This window comes from Musca autumnalis, unplaced genomic scaffold, assembly GCF_047663935.1.
Source record: "Musca autumnalis isolate F117 unplaced genomic scaffold, ASM4766393v1 scaffold_2, whole genome shotgun sequence".
NCBI classification, from domain to species: domain Eukaryota; kingdom Metazoa; phylum Arthropoda; class Insecta; order Diptera; family Muscidae; genus Musca; species Musca autumnalis.
In genome coordinates, this window is record NW_027411755.1 from 209,909,749 (window position 1) to 209,934,212 (window position 24,464).

At 34.9% G+C, this 24,464-nt stretch overlaps 1 protein-coding gene across 2 annotated transcripts; it reads left to right on the forward strand.

Annotated features, from left to right (window-relative positions):
* Nucleotides 1-7,613: 7,613 nt before the first annotated feature.
* On the forward strand, nucleotides 7,614-22,115 carry LOC141393314 (retinoid-inducible serine carboxypeptidase-like). 2 transcript variants are annotated; one of them, XM_073966306.1, is made up of 5 exons: nucleotides 7,614-7,787; nucleotides 7,854-8,425; nucleotides 21,319-21,499; nucleotides 21,560-21,703; nucleotides 21,770-22,115. In XM_073966306.1, the coding sequence occupies exons 1-5, from the start codon at nucleotides 7,721-7,723 to the stop codon at nucleotides 22,069-22,071; spliced, it is 1,266 nt and encodes a 421-aa protein (XP_073822407.1). In that variant the 5' UTR covers nucleotides 7,614-7,720; the 3' UTR covers nucleotides 22,072-22,115. The 2 variants fall into 2 exon arrangements, with proteins under 2 accessions (XP_073822407.1, XP_073822405.1); XM_073966304.1 differs by having other exon boundaries at nucleotides 7,626-7,787; nucleotides 7,839-8,425.
* Nucleotides 22,116-24,464: the final 2,349 nt, after the last annotated feature.

Genomic DNA, 24,464 nt, shown 5'->3' on the forward strand with positions numbered 1-24,464 from the left:
TTTTATTTGTAATCAAACATATTCGAATTGAATGGTAGCAGTATTTTGCTGAATTTACCCGCTAATCTTCTTTCTATTCAGGTGTTAAGCACCCTAACATGTAGAAAAGAGAAAGAATTTTTTTTGTGTTTTTTGCTAAATAAAGAGAAATGTGTAATCGAAAGAGCGGATTTTTAAGGTAATTGTTGTTGAAGTGGTAAGTTATGTGGTGGGAATTGTATAAAATATTTGTTTTTTGAGCAAAATAAAAGTTCTTGAGATATGTTTGAAACAGATATGTTGAAACAACAATGAAACAATAAAATCTTCGCCTCCTCCTGCAACTTGTACACTGGTGTCATGAGAACGCACCTTCATGTAGTTCTCAGGTTGGCATTCTGGCAGATTTGAATATTCTTCCACTACCACACTTGCGCCGCATAGCTTGTCTCAAACCAAAGGCCTAATGTTTTATAAGAGGGTTTTTCAGTTCAACAGGGTCTTCTGGTCATCTGATCCATTCGGCACTGGACCTTCGGGTTTTCAGTTCTACAGGGCTCTTGAGTCATCTGTTCCATTCGGCACTGGACCTTCGGGTTTTTCAGTTCTACAGGGCCTTCGGGTCACCTCTTCCATTCGGCACTGGACCTTCGGGTTTTTCAGTTCTACAGGGCCTTCGGGTCATCTGTTCCATTCGGCCCTGGACCTTCGGGTTTTCAAGTTCTACAGGGCTCTTGAGTCATCTGTTCCATTCGGCACTGGACCTTCGGGTTTTTCAGTTCTACAGGGCTTTCGAGTCATCTGTTCCATTCGGCACTGGACCTTCGGGTTTTTCAGTTCTACAGAGTCTTCGGGTCACCTCTTCCATTCGGCACTGGACCTTCGGGTTTATCAGTTCTACAGGGCCTTCGGGTCACCTCTTCCATTCGGCACTGGACCTTCGGGTTTTTCAGTTCTACAGGGCTTTCGAGTCATCTGTTCCATTCGGCACTGGACCTTCGGGTTTTTCAGTTCAACAGGGCTTTCGAGTCATCTGTTCCATTCGGCACTGGACCTTCGGGTTTTTCAGTTCTACAGGGCCTTCGGGTCATCTGTTCCACTGTTTGAATAGTAGGAGTACATTTTAGAAACTAGACCGTAGTCCTAGACTAACAACCGAGCAACGAATCCATCCATCGTCTTCCCGAACATCAACAGCCGAACGCCGTATCCATAATGTTCCCGAGCATCGAAAGCTGAGCGCCGAATCCATAGTGTTCCCGAACATCAACAGCCGAACGCCGAATCCATCGTGTTCCCGAACATCAACAGCCGAACGCCGAATCCATAGTGTTCCCGAACATCAACAGCCGAACGCCGTATCCATCGTCTTCCCAAACATCAACAGCCGAACGCCGAATCCATAGTGTTCCCGAGCATCAAAAGCTGAGCGCCGAATCCATAGTGTTCCCGAACATCAACAGCCGAACGCCGAATCCATCGCGTTCCCGAACATCAACAACCGAACGCCTAATCCATAGTGTTCCCGAACATCAACTGCCGAACGTTGAATCCATCGGCTCACCAGGCACCATCAGTCGATCGCCGAATCCACCTGGTTCCCAATTAGCTACAAGATGCCGTCTCTATTTCCTGCGAACCGTCGACATCGTAGCGGGTCCCCGGTCTACTACAACCCGCCATCCCGAATATCTACACACCGTCATCAATATACCAGTTTCCCGGATATTCACGAGCCACTAGCGAAATCACCTGGTCCCGATACCCAGCAAACCCTTCAACCACTACTGATTCCGAACCAACCGAGTAAGGGTAACCATTGTCAGAACAACGCCCACTTGTCACGAACCCCAACTAACGAGCACCGATCCACTCAGCCATCTTCACGATCGATACATACCTATTGAACATATTCTTATCGTATTCAATCCTGAGTAGATTGTAAACTAGTTCTTAAAACAATAAAATCCGTATTGATCCCCTGGAAAGGGAAAATACAAGTCTTCTCATTTCGTATGGTGGGTCCTTATGAAGATTCTTGACGCAACTGAGCTTACCCCAGCCAACTAGAAAACCATGTTACAGGGTCAGCAATTTCAGAAACGTAGATGTTAAACAGGCCCATGTCTTCGACTTCTTATTTCTGAATTCCACAAACGATTAGCGTTCGCATAAAAAGTTAATTATCCAACGTTTCAAACACGACTGCAGGGAAGTATTCTCTATGTTCTCGAACAGCTTGGCGCCGTTGACGGTATTAAAGGCTTCCGACAAGTCAAGAGACTGGACTTCTCCTGTCTATAGAGGATCTCTGAGCCAGACTTCTCTTGTCTGCAGAAGATCTCAAGAGGTGTTCTCTTGTCTACAGAAGACCTAAAGAGGATTTCTCCTTTCTGTAGAAGAACTCAAAAGGTCTTCTCTTGTCTATAGACGACCTAAAGAAGTATTTCCTTGTGTGTAGAATACCTCAAGAGGTCTTCTCCTGTCTATTGAAGACCTCAAGAGGTTTTCTCCTTGTATCTAGATGACCACAAGAGGCCTTCTCTTGTCTGTAGAATACTTCAAGAGGTTTTCTTTTGTCTGTAGAAATCCTCAGGAGGTCTTTCAATGTGTATAAAAGACCTAGGGATGTATTTTCTTGTATTTATGTAGAAGACCTTAGGAGGTATTTCCTTGCCTATAGAAGGCTTCATGAGGTGTTTTCTTGTCAACTGAAGACTTCAAAAAGTTTTCTTGTCTTTAGAAGGTCTCAAGTGGTCTTTCCTTGTCTATAGAAGACCTCAAGAGGACTTCTCTTGTCTGTGGAAGGCCTCAATACGTATTTCTTTGTCTTTAAAAGACCTACAGATGTACTTTCTTGTATATAGAAGACATTAGGAGGTCTTCCGTTGCCTATTTCCTTGCCTTGAAGGGATGTTTTCTTGTCTATGGAAGATGTCAAGAGGACTTTCCTTCTCTATAGAAGGCCTAAGAGGTCTTTTCTTGTCTGTAGAAGACCTCAAGCGGACTTTTCCTATCTGTAGAAGGCCTCAAAAGCTCTTCTCTTGTCTAAAGATTACCTCACGAGGACTTTTCTTGTTCAAGAGGTTTACTCCTATTCAAGAAATCTTCTCTTGTCACTGCAATACCTCAAGAAGACTTCTCTCATCAAGAGGTCTTTTCTTGTGGATAGAAGACGCCAAGAGATTTTCTCTTGTCTGTAAAAGAACTAAAGTGGACTTCTCCTATCTGTAGAAGGCCTCAAAAGGCCCTCTCTTGTCTAAAGAATACCTCAAGAGGACCTCATTTGATCAAGAGGTCTTCTCTTGTCACTACAAGACCTTGAGAAGACTTATCTCGTCTACAGAAGACCTCAATAGGACTTCTCTTGTTCAAGAGGTCTTCTCTTGCCACTACAAGACTTCAAGAAAACTTTTCGCGTCTACAGAAGACCTCAAGGGATCTTATCTTGTGAATATAATACGTCAAGAGGTCATCTCTTGTCTGCAGAAGATCTCAAGCAGACTTCTACTATCTGTAGAAGGCCTCAAAAGGCCTCTCTTGTCTAAAGAATACCTCAAGAGGACTTCTCTTGTTCAAGAGGTTTTCTCTTCTCACTACAACACCCCAAGAAGAATTCCCTCGTCTACAAAAGACCTCAAGTGGTATTATCTTTCAGACAGAAGACGTCAAGAGGTCTTCTCTTGTCTACAGAATGTATCAAGAGGTCTTTTCTTGCCTATAGAAGACCTCAAGAGGACTTATTTTTCCTGTAGAAGGACCCAGTAGGTTCTACGCAGGTATTATCTCGTATATAGAAGACCTAAGGGGGACTTTCCTTCCCCATAGAAAACATTAGGATGTATTTTCTTGTCTATATAAGTCCGCAGGAGGTCTTTCCTCGTCTATAGAAAACATCAGGATGAGTTTTCTTGTCTATGGATGACCTCAAGTGGTCTTTCATTGTCTATAGAAGGACACAAGAGACCTTCTCTTATCTATAGAACACCTCAAGCAGACTTATCTTGTCTTGGAAGACCTCAAGAGGTCTTCTCTTATCTGTAGAAGGTCTCAAGAAGACTTCCCTTGTCTGCAGAAGACCTCTAAAGCACTTCTCTTGTCTGTAGAACACCTCGAAAGGACTTGTCCTGTATGTAGAAAACTTCAAGAGGACTTCTGTTGTGGATAAAAGAACTTCTTCTCTTATGTATAGAAGGCCTCAAGAAGTCTTATGTTGTGGATAGAACACCTCAAGCGGACTTCTCTACTCTGTAGAAGGCCTCACGTGGTATTTTTTGTCTATAAAAACCTACCCATTTTTTTTTGTATATGAAGGACCATAGAAGGTCTTTAGATTTTCTCGTCTAAAAAAACCGCAGGATGTCTTTGCTCATCTATAGAAGACTTCAGGTTGTGTTTTTGTTTTGTCTGGGGAAGACCTTGAGTGGTCTTTACTTGTCCATAGAAGGACTCAAGAGGTCTCCTCTTGTCTATATAAGTCCTCAAGCGGACTTTTCCTATCTGTAGAAGGCGTCAAGAGGTTTTCTCTTGTTGATAGGGGACGTCAAGAGGTTTTTTCTTGTATACAAAAGGCCTCAAGAGGTCTTTTGTTGCCTATATAAGACTTCAGGAGGCTTTTATTGCCTGTAGAAAGCCTCAGTAGGTCTTTCCTTGTCTACAAAAGACGTACTAAGATATTTTTTGTGTATAGAGGAGTACGAGGTCTTTCCTCGTCAATAGAAGATATTAGTAGGTATTTTATTATCTATAGAAGACCTCAGGATATCTTTTTTCGCCTATAGGAAACTTTAGGATGTGTTTTCTTGTCTATGGAAGGTCTTCTCTTGTCATTAGAAGGCCTTAGAAAGGTCTTCTTCTGTCTAGAGAATACCTCAAGACGAGTTCTCTTGTATGTAAAAGACCTCAAGAGGACTTCTTTTGTCTGTAGAAGACCTCAAGAGGACTCCTCTCGTCTACAGAAGACCTCAAGAGGTCTCCTATTTAGAAGGCCTTAAGAAGGTATTCCTCTGTCTAGAGAATACCTCAAGACGACTTCTCTTGTTTGTAAAAGACCTCAAGAGGACTTCTCAAGAGGTGTCCTCTTGAGACATCCTCAAGACATCAAAAGGTGGGTTTCTTGTCTATAGAAAGCCTCAAGAGATCTCAAGAGGCTTCTCTTGCCTGTAGAAGGCCTTAGTACGTCTTTTCTTGTCTATAAAAGACCTACGGAGGTATTTTTATGTATATAATACCTTAGGATGTCTTTCCTTGCCTATAGAAGATGGCAGGATGTCTTTCCTCGTCTATAGAAGAATTCAGGGTGTTTTTTCTTGTCTACAGACGACCCAAGAGGTCTTTTCTATAGAAAACCGCAAGCGAACTTCTCCTGCCTGTATAAGGATTCCAGAGGTCTTCTCTTGTCTGTAAAAGACCTCAAGGGGACTTCTCCTGTCTGTAGAAAAACTCCAGAGGTATTCTGCTGTGGATAGAAGAACTCAATAGGTCTTATCTTATGTATAGAAGACCTGAATAGGTCTTATGCTGTTAATAGAACACCTCGAGCGGACTTCTCTTCTCTGTAGAAGAGATATTTTTTGCCTATAAAAAACCTACCCAGGTTTTTTGTATATGAAAGACCTTAGGGGATCTTTCCTTGTCTTTAGATTTTCTTGTCTATAGAAGATGCGGACTTCTCTTATCTGTAGAAGGCCTCAAGAGGTCTTCTCTTGTGGATAGAAGACGTCAAGAGGTTTCTCTTGTGACAGAAGGCCTCAAGATGTCTTTGCTTGTCTGTATAAGACTTCAAGAGGCTTCTATTGCCTGTAGAAGGCTTCAGTAGGTCTTTCCTTGTCTACAAAAAACCTACGAAGCTATTTTTTGAAAATATTAGCAGGTAGTTTATTATCTATAGAAGACCGCAGGATATCTTTTCTCGCCTATAGGAGCTTTAGGATGTGTTTTCTTGTCTATGGAGGATCTCAAAAGGGCTTCTCTTGCCAATAGAATACCTCAAGCAGACTTCTCTTGTCCGTAGAAGGCCTTAAGAGGTCTTCTTCTGTCTAGAGAATACCTCAAGACAACATCTCTTGTTTGTAAAAGACCTCAAGAGGACTTCTCTTGTTTGTAAAAGACATTAAGAGGATTTCTCTTATGGATAAAATACATCAAAAGAGTTTTTCTTGTCTATAGAAGGCCTCAAGAAGACTTCAAGAGGCTTCTCTTGCCTATAGAAGGCCTCAATAGGCCTTTTCTTACCTATAAAATACCTACGGGTTATTTTTACGTATGTAGTGCCTATAGAAGACTGCAGGATGTATTTCCTCGTCTATAAAAGAATTCAGGATGTGTTTTTTGTCTATGGACGACCCAAGATGCTTTCTCTTCCCTATAGAAGACCCCAAACGGACTTCTCCTGTCTGTAGAAGGCCTTAAGAGGTCTTCTTTTGTCTAAAGAATACCTCAAGAGGTCTTCTCTTGTATATAGAGAGCCTCAAGAGATCTTCTCTTGCCTCAAGAGGACTTTTCTTATCTAAGAAGACCTCAAAGGGCCGTCTCTTGGCTATAGAAGATTTCAAGCGGTCTTTTCTTGTGTGTACATATAATACCTTTTTCCATCACTTTTTCCGCTTGTGCTCGCCTTTAGCCTGTTGACTCTAATCGCACCCTGACGTCCCTGAACGAATGTTTGCTTTAATTTTTGGGTAATCGACCAACAAGTATGTAGCGAGTGACTGTAGATGATGTCCGGAAAAATTGGATTGGAAAATGCCATGTTTCAGAAAAGGCCTTTGCAAATGAATTGCAGAAATTATGTATTTCCGGGGCGCTGAATAACAACATGGATGTAATGTGCTGCTTTTGTTCCTATTGGGGTGACTGCAGTATGTTTCGTATTCCGACGATGATGATGAATGCGACGGAGAAGTTGGAGACATGATGAAAGATGCTGTGCTGCAGCAAGCAGCAACCTAACTTCCACCGCAGTAGTCATTGTGGCGGCTCGGAAGTACTCCCAACATCCATCACATCTTACCGATGTTGATATTTGGTGGATGCGAATTTGGCAAACGGAACAGACCTATGGCCCAGGGTTCTTCTCTATCCAGCAGACATTACCGACTATAATGACGATCCCAAGGTGAAAGAACACAAACATAAATTACCATAAATCTCTTCTGGTATGCTTTCTCATGCGCCAAAATATAGGCATAACTAAAATAAAAGAACATAAAAATTTTATATTTAATTATAGCATATGTATGTAAATTAGCGGCTGTCGCACATAGAATATGAGCTATGTTACTCTTCTTGTAGTAAATGTGGGACATGTGTTGGCAGTGATAAAACTTTGTATTGAATTTATTAGTTATTTAATTATTTGTTTTTTTATTTCAAACCCCATATATAAATACAGTGAAACCTTAAAACAAACAATAAATACTGTTACCCCAAGTTATACACTTGCGATGAGAATCATACACTCTCTTGATAATCAGCAAAGGAAAGCACTACTGTATACATATTTACATATGTATCTAAGTATCTTTGTATCAACTACATATCATGTACACAAATGTAGGAGGTTTATGGGACACAATTGATGATGTGTGGTCGGTCATCTGGATATTTAAAACAAAAATTATCTCTTATTTGTCATTCATTGTCAGTCAATGTTATAACACATTGAGTGTTCCATTACCACAGACATTGGTTGAGCAGAAAAAAAAATAAATTCTAATTTACGGAATTTCAAGGAGAAAAAATGAAAAAGAAAACTGTGCTGGTTATACTATCTGTGGCACTTTTATTACTGGTGGCTTTTGTTAGTGGTAAGTATGAATATCTACTTAGAGAATGAAGCTTCCTAAAAGACGTTAAAGTTCATTACTTTTCAGCTAAAACTGGCCATGGACCCGGTAAAGAAGACTGGGGTTTTGTTGATATACGACCAGGTGCCCACATGTTCTATTGGCTATATTATACCACAGCCAATGTGTCGAGATATACGGAACGCCCTCTTACAATATGGCTACAAGGTGGTCCAGGCTATTCGGCAACGGGTCTTGGTAATTTCGATCAATTGGGTCCCCTGGATATCTATGGCAATGAACGCAATTGGACTTGGGTTAAGCAAATGAATATATTATTCATTGACAGTCCGCTCGGCAGTGGTTTTTCTTATGTCGATAATATGACTCTACTGCCCTCAACCAATAATGAAATTGCTCAAGATTTGTTGGCATTTATGAAGGAGTTCTATAAGCTGCACAGGGAATTCGAAGATGTCCCCTTGCACATTTTTACCCAAAGTTATGGTGGTAAAATGGCTCCAGAATTTGCCTTGGAATTGTATTATGCTGTCGAACGTGGTGAATTGCGAAGTAATTTAAAATCAGTGAATATGGGTGGTCCCTGGACATCGCCAATTGATTCCATTTTATCAAGGGCGGCTTTGCTATTTAATATGGTAAGTAAAGCAGAGTGTAGAGATGACACAATATTTTTCCACACAAGTAACCAAGCAATAAGCGTGGATTTTTAAACAATATTTTTCCCACACAACTAACCCAGCAATAAGCGTGGATTTTTAAACAATATTTTTCCCACACAACTAACCCAGCAATAAGCTTGGATTTTTAAACAATATTTTTCCCACACAACTAACCCAGCAATAAGCGTGGATTTTTAAACAATTTTTTTCCCACAACTAACCAATCAATAAGTGTGGATTTATCAACAATATTTTTCCACACAACTAACCAAGCAATAAGCGTGGATGTTTAAACAATATTTTCTTCACACAACTAACCAAGCAATAGGTGTGAATTTTTCAACAATATTTTTCCACAAACTAACCAAGCAATAAGTGTGGATTTTTAAACAATATTTTCCACACAACTAACCCAGCAATAAGCGTGGATTTTTAAACAATATTTTCCACACAACTAATCAAGCAATAAGCGTGGATTTTTAAACAATATTTTCCACACAACTAACCCAGCAATAAGCGTGGATTTTTAAACAATATTTTCCACACAACTAACCCAGCAATAAGCGTGGATTTTTAAACAATATTTTCCACACAACTAACCCAGCAATAAGCGTGGATTTTTAAACAATATTTTCCACACAACTAACCCAGCAATAAGCGTGGATTTTTAAACAATATTTTCCACACAACTAACCCAGCAATAAGCGTGGATTTTTAAACAATATTTTCCACACAACTAACCCAGCAATAAGCGTGGATTTTTAAACAATATTTTTCCCACACAACTAACCCAGCAATAAGCGTGGATTTTTAAACAATATTTTTCCCACACAACTAACCCAGCAATAATCGTGGATTTTTAAACAATATTTTTCCCACACAACTAACCCAGCAATAAGCGTGGATTTTTAAACAATATTTTTCCCACACAACTAACCCAGCAATAAGCGTGGATTTTTAAACAATATTTTTCCCACACAACTAACCCAGCAATAAGCGTGGATTTTTAAACAATATTTTTCCCACACAACTAACCCAGCAATAAGCGTGGATTTTTAAACAATATTTTTCCCACACAACTAACCCAGCAATAAGCGTGGATTTTTAAACAATATTTTTCCCACACAACTAACCCAGCAATAAGCGTGGATTTTTAAACAATATTTTTCCCACACAACTAACCCAGCAATAAGCGTGGATTTTTAAACAATATTTTTCCCACACAACTAACCCAGCAATAAGCGTGGATTTTTAAACAATATTTTTCCCACACAACTAACCCAGCAATAAGCGTGGATTTTTAAACAATATTTTTCCCACACAACTAACCCAGCAATAAGCGTGGATTTTTAAACAATATTTTTCCCACACAACTAACCCAGCAATAAGCGTGGATTTTTAAACAATATTTTTCCCACACAACTAACCCAGCAATAAGCGTGGATTTTTAAACAATATTTTTCCCACACAACTAACCCAGCAATAAGCGTGGATTTTTAAACAATATTTTTCCCACACAACTAACCCAGCAATAAGCGTGGATTTTTAAACAATATTTTTCCCACACAACTAACCCAGCAATAAGCGTGGATTTTTAAACAATATTTTTCCCACACAACTAACCCAGCAATAAGCGTGGATTTTTAAACAATATTTTTCCCACACAACTAACCCAGCAATAAGCGTGGATTTTTAAACAATATTTTTCCCACACAACTAACCCAGCAATAAGCGTGGATTTTTAAACAATATTTTTCCCACACAACTAACCCAGCAATAAGCGTGGATTTTTAAACAATATTTTTCCCACACAACTAACCCAGCAATAAGCGTGGATTTTTAAACAATATTTTTCCCACACAACTAACCCAGCAATAAGCGTGGATTTTTAAACAATATTTTTCCCACACAACTAACCCAGCAATAAGCGTGGATTTTTAAACAATATTTTTCCCACACAACTAACCCAGCAATAAGCGTGGATTTTTAAACAATATTTTTCCCACACAACTAACCCAGCAATAAGCGTGGATTTTTAAACAATATTTTTCCCACACAACTAACCCAGCAATAAGCGTGGATTTTTAAACAATATTTTTCCCACACAACTAACCCAGCAATAAGCGTGGATTTTTAAACAATATTTTTCCCACACAACTAACCCAGCAATAAGCGTGGATTTTTAAACAATATTTTTCCCACACAACTAACCCAGCAATAAGCGTGGATTTTTAAACAATATTTTTCCCACACAACTAACCCAGCAATAAGCGTGGATTTTTAAACAATATTTTTCCCACACAACTAACCCAGCAATAAGCGTGGATTTTTAAACAATATTTTTCCCACACAACTAACCCAGCAATAAGCGTGGATTTTTAAACAATATTTTTCCCACACAACTAACCCAGCAATAAGCGTGGATTTTTAAACAATATTTTTCCCACACAACTAACCCAGCAATAAGCGTGGATTTTTAAACAATATTTTTCCCACACAACTAACCCAGCAATAAGCGTGGATTTTTAAACAATATTTTTCCCACACAACTAACCCAGCAATAAGCGTGGATTTTTAAACAATATTTTTCCCACACAACTAACCCAGCAATAAGCGTGGATTTTTAAACAATATTTTTCCCACACAACTAACCCAGCAATAAGCGTGGATTTTTAAACAATATTTTTCCCACACAACTAACCCAGCAATAAGCGTGGATTTTTAAACAATATTTTTCCCACACAACTAACCCAGCAATAAGCGTGGATTTTTAAACAATATTTTTCCCACACAACTAACCCAGCAATAAGCGTGGATTTTTAAACAATATTTTTCCCACACAACTAACCCAGCAATAAGCGTGGATTTTTAAACAATATTTTTCCCACACAACTAACCCAGCAATAAGCGTGGATTTTTAAACAATATTTTTCCCACACAACTAACCCAGCAATAAGCGTGGATTTTTAAACAATATTTTTCCCACACAACTAACCCAGCAATAAGCGTGGATTTTTAAACAATATTTTTCCCACACAACTAACCCAGCAATAAGCGTGGATTTTTAAACAATATTTTTCCCACACAACTAACCCAGCAATAAGCGTGGATTTTTAAACAATATTTTTCCCACACAACTAACCCAGCAATAAGCGTGGATTGGATTTTTAAACAATATTTTTCCCACACAACTAACCCAGCAATAAGCGTGGATTTTTAAACAATATTTTTCCCACACAACTAACCCAGCAATAAGCGTGGATTTTTAAACAATATTTTTCCCACACAACTAACCCAGCAATAAGCGTGGATTTTTAAACAATATTTTTCCCACACAACTAACCCAGCAATAAGCGTGGATTTTTAAACAATATTTTTCCCACACTAACCCAGCAATAAGCGTGGATTTTTAAACAATATTTTTCCCACACAACTAACCCAGCAATAAGCGTGGATTTTTAAACAATATTTTTCCCACACAACTAACCCAGCAATAAGCGTGGATTTTTAAACAATATTTTTCCCACACAACTAACCCAGCAATAAGCGTGGATTTTTAAACAATATTTTTCCCACACAACTAACCCAGCAATAAGCGTGGATTTTTAAACAATATTTTTCCCACACAACTAACCCAGCAATAAGCGTGGATTTTTAAACAATATTTTTCCCACACAACTAACCAAATAATAAGCGTGGATTTTTAAACAATATTTTTCCACACAACTAACCAAATAATAAGCGTGGATTTTTAAACAATATTTTTCCACACAACTAACCAAATAATAAGCGTGGATTTTTAAACAATATTTTTCCACACAACTAACCAAATAATAAGCGTGGATTTTTAAACAATATTTTTCCACACAACTAACCAAATAATAAGCGTGGATTTTTAAACAATATTTTTCCACACAACTAACCAAATAATAAGCGTGGATTTTTAAACAATATTTTTCCACACAACTAACCAAATAATAAGCGTGGATTTTTAAATAATATTTTTCCACACAACTAACCAAATAATAAGCGTGGATTTTTAAACAATATTTTTCCACACAACTAACCAAATAATAAGCGTGGATTTTTAAACAATACTTTTCCACACAACTAACCAAATAATAAGCGTGGATTTTTAAACAATATTTTTCCACACAACTAACCAAATAATAAGCGTGGATTTTTAAACAATATTTTTCCACACAACTAACCAAATAATAAGCGTGGATTTTTAAACAATATTTTTCCACACAACTAACCAAATAATAAGCGTGGATTTTTAAACAATATTTTTCCACACAACTAACCAAATAATAAGCGTGGATTTTTAAACAATATTTTTCCACACAACTAACCAAATAATAAGCGTGGATTTTTAAATAATATTTTTCCACACAACTAACCAAATAATAAGCGTGGATTTTTAAACAATATTTTTCCACACAACTAACCAAATAATAAGCGTGGATTTTTAAACAATATTTTTCCACACAACTAACCAAATAATAAGCGTGGATTTTTAAACAATATTTTTCCACACAACTAACCAAATAATAAGCGTGGATTTTTAAACAATATTTTTCCACACAACTAACCCAACAATAAGCGTGGATTTTTAAACAATATTTTTCCCACACAACTAACCCAGCAATAAGCGTGGATTTTTAAACAATATTTTTCCCACACAACTAACCAGCAATAAGCGTGGATTTTTAAACAATATTTTTCCACACAACTAACCAAATAATAAGCGTGGATTTTTAAACAATATTTTTCCCACACAACTAACCAAATAATAAGCGTGGATTTTTAAACAATATTTTTCCCACACAACTAACCCAGCAATAAGCGTGGATTTTTAAACAATATTTTTCCACACAACTAACCAAATAATAAGCGTGGATTTTTAAACAATATTTTTCCACACAACTAACCAAATAATAAGCGTGGATTTTTAAACAATATTTTTCCACACAACTAACCAAATAATAAGCGTGGATTTTTAAACAATATTTTTCCACACAACTAACCAAATAATAAGCGTGGATTTTTAAACAATATTTTTCCACACAACTAACCAAATAATAAGCGTGGATTTTTAAACAATATTTTTCCACACAACTAACCAAATAATAAGCGTGGATTTTTAAACAATATTTTTCCACACAACTAACCAAATAATAAGCGTGGATTTTTAAACAATATTTTTCCACACAACTAACCAAATAATAAGCGTGGATTTTTAAACAATATTTTTCCACACAACTAACCAAATAATAAGCGTGGATTTTTAAACAATATTTTTCCACACAACTAACCAAATAATAAGCGTGGATTTTTAAACAATATTTTTCCACACAACTAACCAAATAATAAGCGTGGATTTTTAAACAATATTTTTCCACACAACTAACCAAATAATAAGCGTGGATTTTTAAACAATATTTTTCCACACAACTAACCAAATAATAAGCGTGGATTTTTAAACAATATTTTTCCACACAACTAACCAAATATTTTTCCACACAACTAACCAAATAATAAGCGTGGATTTTTAAACAATATTTTTCCCACACAACTAACCCAGCAATAAGCGTGGATTTTTAAACAATATTTTTCCACACAACTAACCAAATAATAAGCGTGGATTTTTAAACAATATTTTTCCCACACAACTAACCCAGCAATAAGCGTGGATTTTTAAACAATATTTTTCCCACACAACTAACCCAGCAATAAGCGTGGATTTTTAAACAATATTTTTCCCACACAACTAACCCAGCAATAAGCGTGGATTTTTAAACAATATTTTTCCCACACAACTAACCCAGCATTAAGCGTGGATTTTTAAACAATATTTTTCCCACACAACTAACCCAGCAATAAGCGTGGATTTTTAAACAATATTTTTCCCACACAACTAACCCAGCAATAAGCGTGGATTTTTAAACAATATTTTTCCCACACAACTAACCCAGCAATAAGCGTGGATTTTTAAACAATATTTTTCCCACACAACTAACCCAGCAATAAGCGTGGATTTTTAAACAATATTTTTCCCACACAACTAACCCAGCAATAAGCGTGGATTTTTAAACAATATTTTTCCCACACAACTAACCCAGCAATAAGCGTGGATTTTTAAACAATATTTTTCCCACACAACTAACCCAGCAATAAGCGTGGATTTTTAAACAATATTTTTCCCACACAACTAACCCAGCAATAAGCGTGGATTTTTAAACAATATTTTTCCCACACAACTAACCCAGCAATAAGCGTGGATTTTTAAACAATATTTTTCCCACACAACTAACCCAGCAATAAGCGTGGATTTTTAAACAATATTTTTCCCACACAACTAACCCAGCAATAAGCGTGGATTTTTAAACAATATTTTTCCCACACAACTAACCCAGCAATAAGCGTGGATTTTTAAACAATATTTTTCCCACACAACTAACCCAGCAATAAGCGTGGATTTTTAAACAATATTTTTCCCACACAACTAACCCAGCAATAAGCGTGGATTTTTAAACAATATTTTTCCCACACAACTAACCCAGCAATAAGCGTGGATTTTTAAACAATATTTTTCCCACACAACTAACCCAGCAATAAGCGTGGATTTTTAAACAATATTTTTCCCACACAACTAACCCAGCAATAAGCGTGGATTTTTAAACAATTTTTTTCCCACACAACTAACCCAGCAATAAGCGTGGATTTTTAAACAATATTTTTCCCACACAACTAACCCAGCAATAAGCGTGGATTTTTAAACAATATTTTTCCCACACAACTAACCCAGCAATAAGCGTGGATTTTTAAACAATATTTTTCCCACACAACTAACCCAGCAATAAGCGTGGATTTTTAAACAATATTTTTCCCACACAACTAACCAAATAATAAGCGTGGATTTTTAAACAATATTTTTCCACACAACTAACCAAATAATAAGCGTGGATTTTTAAACAATATTTTTCCACACAACTAACCAAATAATAAGCGTGGATTTTTAAACAATATTTTTCCACACAACTAACCAAATAATAAGCGTGGATTTTTAAACAATATTTTTCCACACAACTAACCAAATAATAAGCGTGGATTTTTAAACAATATTTTTCCACACAACTAACCAAATAATAAGCGTGGATTTTTAAACAATATTTTTCCACACAACTAACCAAATAATAAGCGTGGATTTTTAAACAATATTTTTCCACACAACTAACCAAATAATAAGCGTGGATTTTTAAACAATATTTTTCCACACAACTAACCAAATAATAAGCGTGGATTTTTAAACAATATTTTTCCACACAACTAACCAAATAATAAGCGTGGATTTTTAAACAATATTTTTCCACACAACTAACCAAATAATAAGCGTGGATTTTTAAACAATATTTTTCCACACAACTAACCAAATAATAAGCGTGGATTTTTAAACAATATTTTTCCACACAACTAACCAAATAATAAGCGTGGATTTTTAAACAATATTTTTCCACACAACTAACCAAATAATAAGCGTGGATTTTTAAACAATATTTTTCCACACAACTAACCAAATAATAAGCGTGGATTTTTAAACAATATTTTTCCACACAACTAACCAAATAATAAGCGTGGATTTTTAAACAATATTTTTCCACACAACTAACCAAATAATAAGCGTGGATTTTTAAACAATATTTTTCCACACAACTAACCAAATAATAAGCGTGGATTTTTAAACAATATTTTTCCACACAACTAACCAAATAATAAGCGTGGATTTTTAAACAATATTTTTCCACACAACTAACCAAATAATAAGCGTGGATTTTTAAACAATATTTTTCCACACAACTAACCAAATAATAAGCGTGGATTTTTAAACAATATTTTTCCACACAACTAACCAAATAATAAGCGTGGATTTTTAAACAATATTTTTCCACACAACTAACCAAATAATAAGCGTGGATTTTTAAACAATATTTTTCCACACAACTAACCAAATAATAAGCGTGGATTTTTAAACAATATTTTTCCACGCAACTAACCAAATAATAAGCGTGGATTTTTAAACAATATTTTTCCACACAACTAACCAAATAATAAGCGTGGATTTTTAAACAATATTTTTCCACGCAACTAACCAAATAATAAGCGTGGATTTTTAAACAATATTTTTCCACACAACTAACCAAATAATAAGCGTGGATTTTTAAACAATATTTTTCCACGCAACTAACCAAATAATAAGCGTGGATTTTTAAACAATATTTTTCCACACAACTAACCAAATAATAAGCGTGGATTTTTAAACAATATTTTTCCACACAACTAACCAAATAATAAGCGTGGATTTTTAAACAATATTTTTCCACACAACTAACCAAATAATAAGCGTGGATTTTTAAACAATATTTTTCCACACAACTAACCAAATAATAAGCGTGGATTTTTAAACAATATTTTTCCACACAACTAACCAAATAATAAGCGTGGATTTTTAAACAATATTTTTCCACACAACTAACCAAATAATAAGCGTGGATTTTTAAACAATATTTTTCCACACAACTAACCAAATAATAAGCGTGGATTTTTAAACAATATTTTTCCACACAACTAACCAAATAATAAGCGTGGATTTTTAAACAATATTTTTCCACACAACTAACCAAATAATAAGCGTGGATTTTTAAACAATATTTTTCCACACAACTAACCAAATAATAAGCGTGGATTTTTAAACAATATTTTTCCACACAACTAACCAAATAATAAGCGTGGATTTTTAAACAATATTTTTCCACACAACTAACCAAATAATAAGCGTGGATTTTTAAACAATATTTTTCCACACAACTAACCAAATAATAAGCGTGGATTTTTAAACAATATTTTTCCACACAACTAACCAAATAATAAGCGTGGATTTTTAAACAATATTTTTCCACACAACTAACCAAATAATAAGCGTGGATTTTTAAACAATATTTTTCCACACAACTAACCAAATAATAAGCGTGGATTTTTAAACAATATTTTTCCACACAACTAACCAAATAATAAGCGTGGATTTTTAAACAATATTTTTCCACGCAACTAACCAAATAATAAGCGTGGATTTTTAAACAATATTTTTCCACACAACTAACCAAATAATAAGCGTGGATTTTTAAACAATATTTTTCCACACAACTAACCAAATAATAAGCGTGGATTTTTAAACAATATTTTTCCACGCAACTAACCAAATAATAAGCGTGGATTTTTAAACAATATTTTTCCACACAACTAACCAAATAATAAGCGTGGATTTTTAAACAATATTTTTCCACGCAACTAACCAAATAATAAGCGTGGATTTTTAAACAATATTTTTCCACACAACTAACCAAATAATAAGCGTGGATTTTTAAACAATATTTTTCCACGCAACTAACCAAATAATAAGCGTGGATTTTTAAACAATATTTTTCCACACAACTAACCAAATAATAAGCGTGGATTTTTAAACAATATTTTTCCACACAACTAACCAAATAATAAGCGTGGATTTTTAAACAATATTTTTCCACGCAACTAACCAAATAATAAGCGTGGATTTTTAAACAATATTTTTCCACACAACTAACCAAATAATAAGCGTGGATTTTTAAACAATATTTTTCCACGCAACTAACCAAATAATAAGCGTGGATTTTTAAACAATATTTTTCCACACAACTAACCAAATAATAAGCGTGGATTTTTAAACAATATTTTTCCACACAACTAACCAAATAATAAGCGTGGATTTTTAAACAATATTTTTCCACACAACTAACCAAATAATAAGCGTGGATTTTTAAACAATATTTTTCCACACAACTAACCAAATAATAAGCGTGGATTTTTAAACAATATTTTTCCACACAACTAACCAAATAATAAGCGTGGATTTTTAAACAATATTTTTCCACGCAACTAACCAAATAATAAGCGTGGATTTTTAAACAATATTTTTCCACGCAACTAACCAAATAATAAGCGTGGATTTTTAAACAATATTTTTCCACACAACTAACCAAATAATAAGCGTGGATTTTTAAACAATATTTTTCCACACAACTAACCAAATAATAAGCGTGGATTTTTAAACAATATTTTTCCACACAACTAACCAAATAATAAGCGTGGATTTTTAAACAATATTTTTCCACACAACTAACCAAATAATAAGCGTGGATTTTTAAACAATATTTTTCCACACAACTAACCAAATAATAAGCGTGGATTTTTAAACAATATTTTTCCACACAACTAACCAAATAATAAGCGTGGATTTTTAAACAATATTTTTCCACACAACTAACCAAATAATAAGCGTGGATTTTTAAACAATATTTTTCCACACAACTAACCAAATAATAAGCGTGGATTTTTAAACAATATTTTTCCACACAACTAACCAAATAATAAGCGTGGATTTTTAAACAATATTTTTCCACACAACTAACCAAATAATAAGCGTGGATTTTTAAACAATATTTTTCCACACAACTAACCAAATAATAAGCGTGGATTTTTAAACAATATTTTTCCACACAACTAACCAAATAATAAGCGTGGATTTTTAAACAATATTTTTCCACACAACTAACCAAATAATAAGCGTGGATTTTTAAACAATATTTTTCCACACAACTAACCAAATAATAAGCGTGGATTTTTAAACAATATTTTTCCACACAACTAACCAAATAATAAGCGTTGATTTTTAAACAATATTTTTCCACACAACTAACCAAATATTTTTCCACACAACTAACCAAATAATAAGCGTGGATTTTTAAACAATATTTTTCCCACACAACTAACCCAGCAATAAGCGTGGATTTTTAAACAATATTTTTCCACACAACTAACCAAATAATAAGCGTGGATTTTTAAACAATATTTTTCCCACACAACTAACCCAGCAATAAGCGTGGATTTTTAAACAATATTTTTCCCACACAACTAACCCAGCAATAAGCGTGGATTTTTAAACAATATTTTTCCCACACAACTAACCCAGCAATAAGCGTGGATTTTTAAACAATATTTTTCCCACACAACTAACCCAGCATTAAGCGTGGATTTTTAAACAATATTTTTCCCACACAACTAACCCAGCAATAAGCGTGGATTTTTAAACAATATTTTTCCCACACAACTAACCCAGCAATAAGCGTGGATTTTTAAACAATATTTTTCCCACACAACTAACCCAGCAATAAGCGTGGATTTTTAAACAATATTTTTCCCACACAACTAACCCAGCAATAAGCGTGGATTTTTAAACAATATTTTTCCCACACAACTAACCCAGCAATAAGCGTGGATTTTTAAACAATATTTTTCCCACACAACTAACCCAGCAATAAGCGTGGATTTTTAAACAATATTTTTCCCACACAACTAACCAAACAATAAGCGTGGATTTTTAAACAATATTTTCTTCACACAACTAACCAAACAATAAGCGTGGATTTTTAAACAATATTTTCTTCACACAACTAACCAAACAATAAGCGTGGATTTTTAAACAATATTTTCTTCACACAACTAACCAAACAATAAGCGTGGATTTTTAAACAATATTTTCTTCACACAACTAACCAAACAATAAGCGTGGATTTTTAAACAATATTTTCTTCACACAACTAACCAAACAATAAGCGTGGATTTTTAAACAATATTTTCTTCACACAACTAACCAAACAATAAGCGTGGATTTTTAAACAATATTTTCTTCACACAACTAACCAAACAATAAGCGTGGATTTTTAAACAATATTTTCTTCACACAACTAACCAAACAATAAGCGTGGATTTTTAAACAATATTTTCTTCACACAACTAACCAAACAATAAGCGTGGATTTTTAAACAATATTTTCTTCACACAACTAACCAAACAATAAGCGTGGATTTTTAAACAATATTTTCTTCACACAACTAACCAAACAATAAGCGTGGATTTTTAAACAATATTTTCTTCACACAACTAACCAAACAATAAGCGTGGATTTTTAAACAATATTTTCTTCACACAACTAACCAAACAATAAGCGTGGATTTTTAAACAATATTTTCTTCACACAACTAACCAAACAATAAGCGTGGATTTTTAAACAATATTTTCTTCACACAACTAACCAAACAATAAGCGTGGATTTTTAAACAATATTTTCTTCACACAACTAACCAAACAATAAGCGTGGATTTTTAAACAATATTTTCTTCACACAACTAACCAAACAATAAGCGTGGATTTTTAAACAATATTTTCTTCACACAACTAACCAAACAATAAGCGTGGATTTTTAAACAATATTTTCTTCACACAACTAACCAAACAATAAGCGTGGATTTTTAAACAATATTTTCTTCACACAACTAACCAAACAATAAGCGTGGATTTTTAAACAATATTTTCTTCACACAACTAACCAAACAATAAGCGTGGATTTTTAAACAATATTTTCTTCACACAACTAACCAAACAATAAGCGTGGATTTTTAAACAATATTTTCTTCACACAACTAACCAAACAATAAGCGTGGATTTTTAAACAATATTTTCTTCACACAACTAACCAAACAATAAGCGTGGATTTTTAAACAATATTTTCTTCACACAACTAACCAAACAATAAGCGTGGATTTTTAAACAATATTTTCTTCACACAACTAACCAAACAATAAGCGTGGATTTTTAAACAATATTTTCTTCACACAACTAACCAAACAATAAGCGTGGATTTTTAAACAATATTTTCTTCACACAACTAACCAAACAATAAGCGTAGGGATCTCACACATTTTCTTCTCTTTAAGGGTTTGATAGATCGAAAGGCTCACGATGAAATAATGAAATTGGCCAATGAGGCCTTGGAATATGTGAACGAAGAAAAATGGGTCGAAGCTGACGACGTTGAAATTCGAATAATCTATTTAATAACCCACGAGACCAATAATTTGGATTTTTATAATATTTTGAAATATGACAAAGACCATGGTATGCTGATTTATTTGGGTATATTTGTAACCTCTGGTTGAACTCCTCAACACCTTACAGATCACGAAGCTAAGTTACAAGATTTTATGCGTGGAACGGTCAGTCAAGCCTTGGGTATACCCGATGACGTCAAATGGGGACAACACGAAGATGATATATTCGATAATCTTAATGGTGAAATGATTAAACCAGCCATTCACATTGGTAAATACATATTTTCTGTCTGTCTCTCAATATAAACTAATTTCTCTTCTTCTTGTATTGTTACAGTTAATGAACTTTTAAATGAAACCAATGTGAAGGTGTCAGTTTTCACAGGACAATTGGATTTGATTTGTGCCACACCCGGTACTGTCAATTGGATTGATAAATTGGAGTGGGATTATCGTGAGGAATACGTTAAAGCGCCACGCATGGCTTTTCGCATCGATGGAAATGTTGAGGGTTATGAAAAAAGTGGTGGTAACTTTACCTTGTTTTGGGTAAACAAAGCAGGTCATGTTGTTCCAGCTGATAATCCAAAAGCAATGAATTATATATTGAAGAAGTGTACCAATCTTAATGGAGAATAAAACAGTATTTTGTTTATGTTTTTACTTTTGCTACCCCAAGAAAAGTACTCAGAATCTTTCCTTTTCTTCCAAGTTCAAAGTTAAATTTTTATTCCACTAAAGATTGCATTTAATAAAAATATATTACCATAGGAACAAAATAAAAAAGTCTTCCCGTTCGTTTTTGGAGGGCAATAACCGTCTCATGCTAGGGTTCTTAATGCTCACGATGAGCTTTGGCTTTCCGTCCTAGGCAATGACAAGAGGGGTACAACGCTGGCCTAGCGAATTGCTAGAGGATAAGAGGAGATTGTCACTGCTCGCCAGACATCAACGTTGTGACGATTGGCGACGGTTCAGGGAATTTACCAAACATCGCTTCAGAGAGCTGCTCATTTCCTCAGATACACGATTAGTTAAGAGAATTTTTCAGGACATCGTGACAACCGCAGTCATTCGCTACATATCTACTGATCGAATACCCGAAATTAAATTGTGGACAACGGTTAAATCTCCTATTGAATCCGAGTTAGAAGGATAATAGAAAGACTCTTACTTTCAAGGGTGTGATAGTGATAGATCCAAAAAGGTGCGCGCGGATGATTGTACGATCTTGGCGACGGGTTCTATTTTCGATGACATATGTGATATGTTAAATATGTATATAGCTGACTTAGCGCAGTTTTCTCTTCTGAGAAATATAAAAATATCCGCCGCTAAATTTACTGACTCACTGCTCAGCACCTGGACGCCTCAAATGAGGCTCCTCCCTGAACATATTGGTCAAAGGCGTCCTGATTCCGACCACTAATTATCACAAGATGTTGGGTGTTAAGTTCGATAGCATGTTTATGTCGTTCGCGCAAGAAATGTACTGCTATTTGCTACAGTATCAGAAATGGGAACAAGGTCCTCACGTCGCTGGCCGGCAGCATTCGAGGTGCAGTCAAAGAAACCTCAGAGATGATCTCCTATAAAGCAATAGGCCGGTCTGTGGTACTCTATTCGGTGGCAATGTGGTATGTAAATGTCAGCGCTGCGCAGCGGAAGCATATTCAACGAACTTGGATAGCATTAACACTTATGCAGTTGAGCTGGCAGTTAAAAGGTTACATCGCAACGGAAGATTTTTAGTTTATTGCACGAAAAATACCTCAAAGATATTATTAAAAATCCACGCTTATTGCACGGACAAGTTCCTCAAATATATTATTTAAAAATCCTGCCTCAAAAATATTATTAAAAAATCCAGGCTTAGTGCCCGGAAAAGTACCTCAAAAATATTATTTAAAAATCGACGCATATTGCGGGAAAAGTACCTCAAAAATATTATTTAAAAATCGACGCATATTGCGGGAAAAGTACCTCAAAAATATTATTTAAAAATCGACGCCTATTTGCGGGAAAAGTACCTCAAAAATATTATTTAAAAATCCACGCCTTTTGCCCGAAAAAAATACCTCAAATATATTATTTAAAAATCCACGCCTTTTGCCCGAAAAAAATACCTCAAAAATATTATTTAAAAATCCACGCCTTTTGCCCGAAAAAAATACCTCAAAAATATTATTTAAAAATCCACGCCTTTTGCCCGAAAAAAATACCTCAAAAATATTATTTAAAAATCCACGCCTTTTGCCCGAAAAAAATACCTCAAAAATATTATTTAAAAATCCACGCGTTTTGCCCGAAAAAATACCACAAAAATATTATTTAAAAATCCACGCCTTTTGCCCGAAAAAAATACCTAAAAAATATTATTTAAAAATCCACGCCTTTTGCCCGAAAAAAATACCTCAAAAATATTATTTAAAAATCCACGCCTTTTGCCCGAAAAAAATACCTCAAAAATATTATTTAAAAATCCACGCGTTTTGCCCGAAAAAAATACCTCAAAAATATTATTTAAAAATCCACGCGTTTTGCCCGAAAAAAATACCTCAAAAATATTATTTAAAAATCCACGCGTTTTGCCCGAAAAAATACCTCAAAAATATTATTTAAAAATCCACGCCTTTTGCCCGAAAAAAATACCTCAAAAATATTATTTAAAAATCCACGCCTTTTGCCCGAAAAAAATACCTACAAATATTATTTAAAAATCCACGCCTTTTGCCCAAAAAAATACCTCAAAATATTATTTAAAAATCCACGCCTTTTGCCCGAAAAAAATACCTCAAAATATTATTTAAAAATCCACGCCTTTTGCCCGAAAAAAATACCTCAAAATATTATTTAAAAATCCACGCCTTTTGCCCGAAAAAAATACCTCAAAAATATTATTTAAAAATCCACGCCTTTTGCCCGAAAAAAATACCTCAAAAATATTATTTAAAAATCCACGCCTTTTGCCCGAAAAAAATACCTCAAAAATATTATTTAAATATCCACGTGTTTTGCCCGAAAAAAATCCC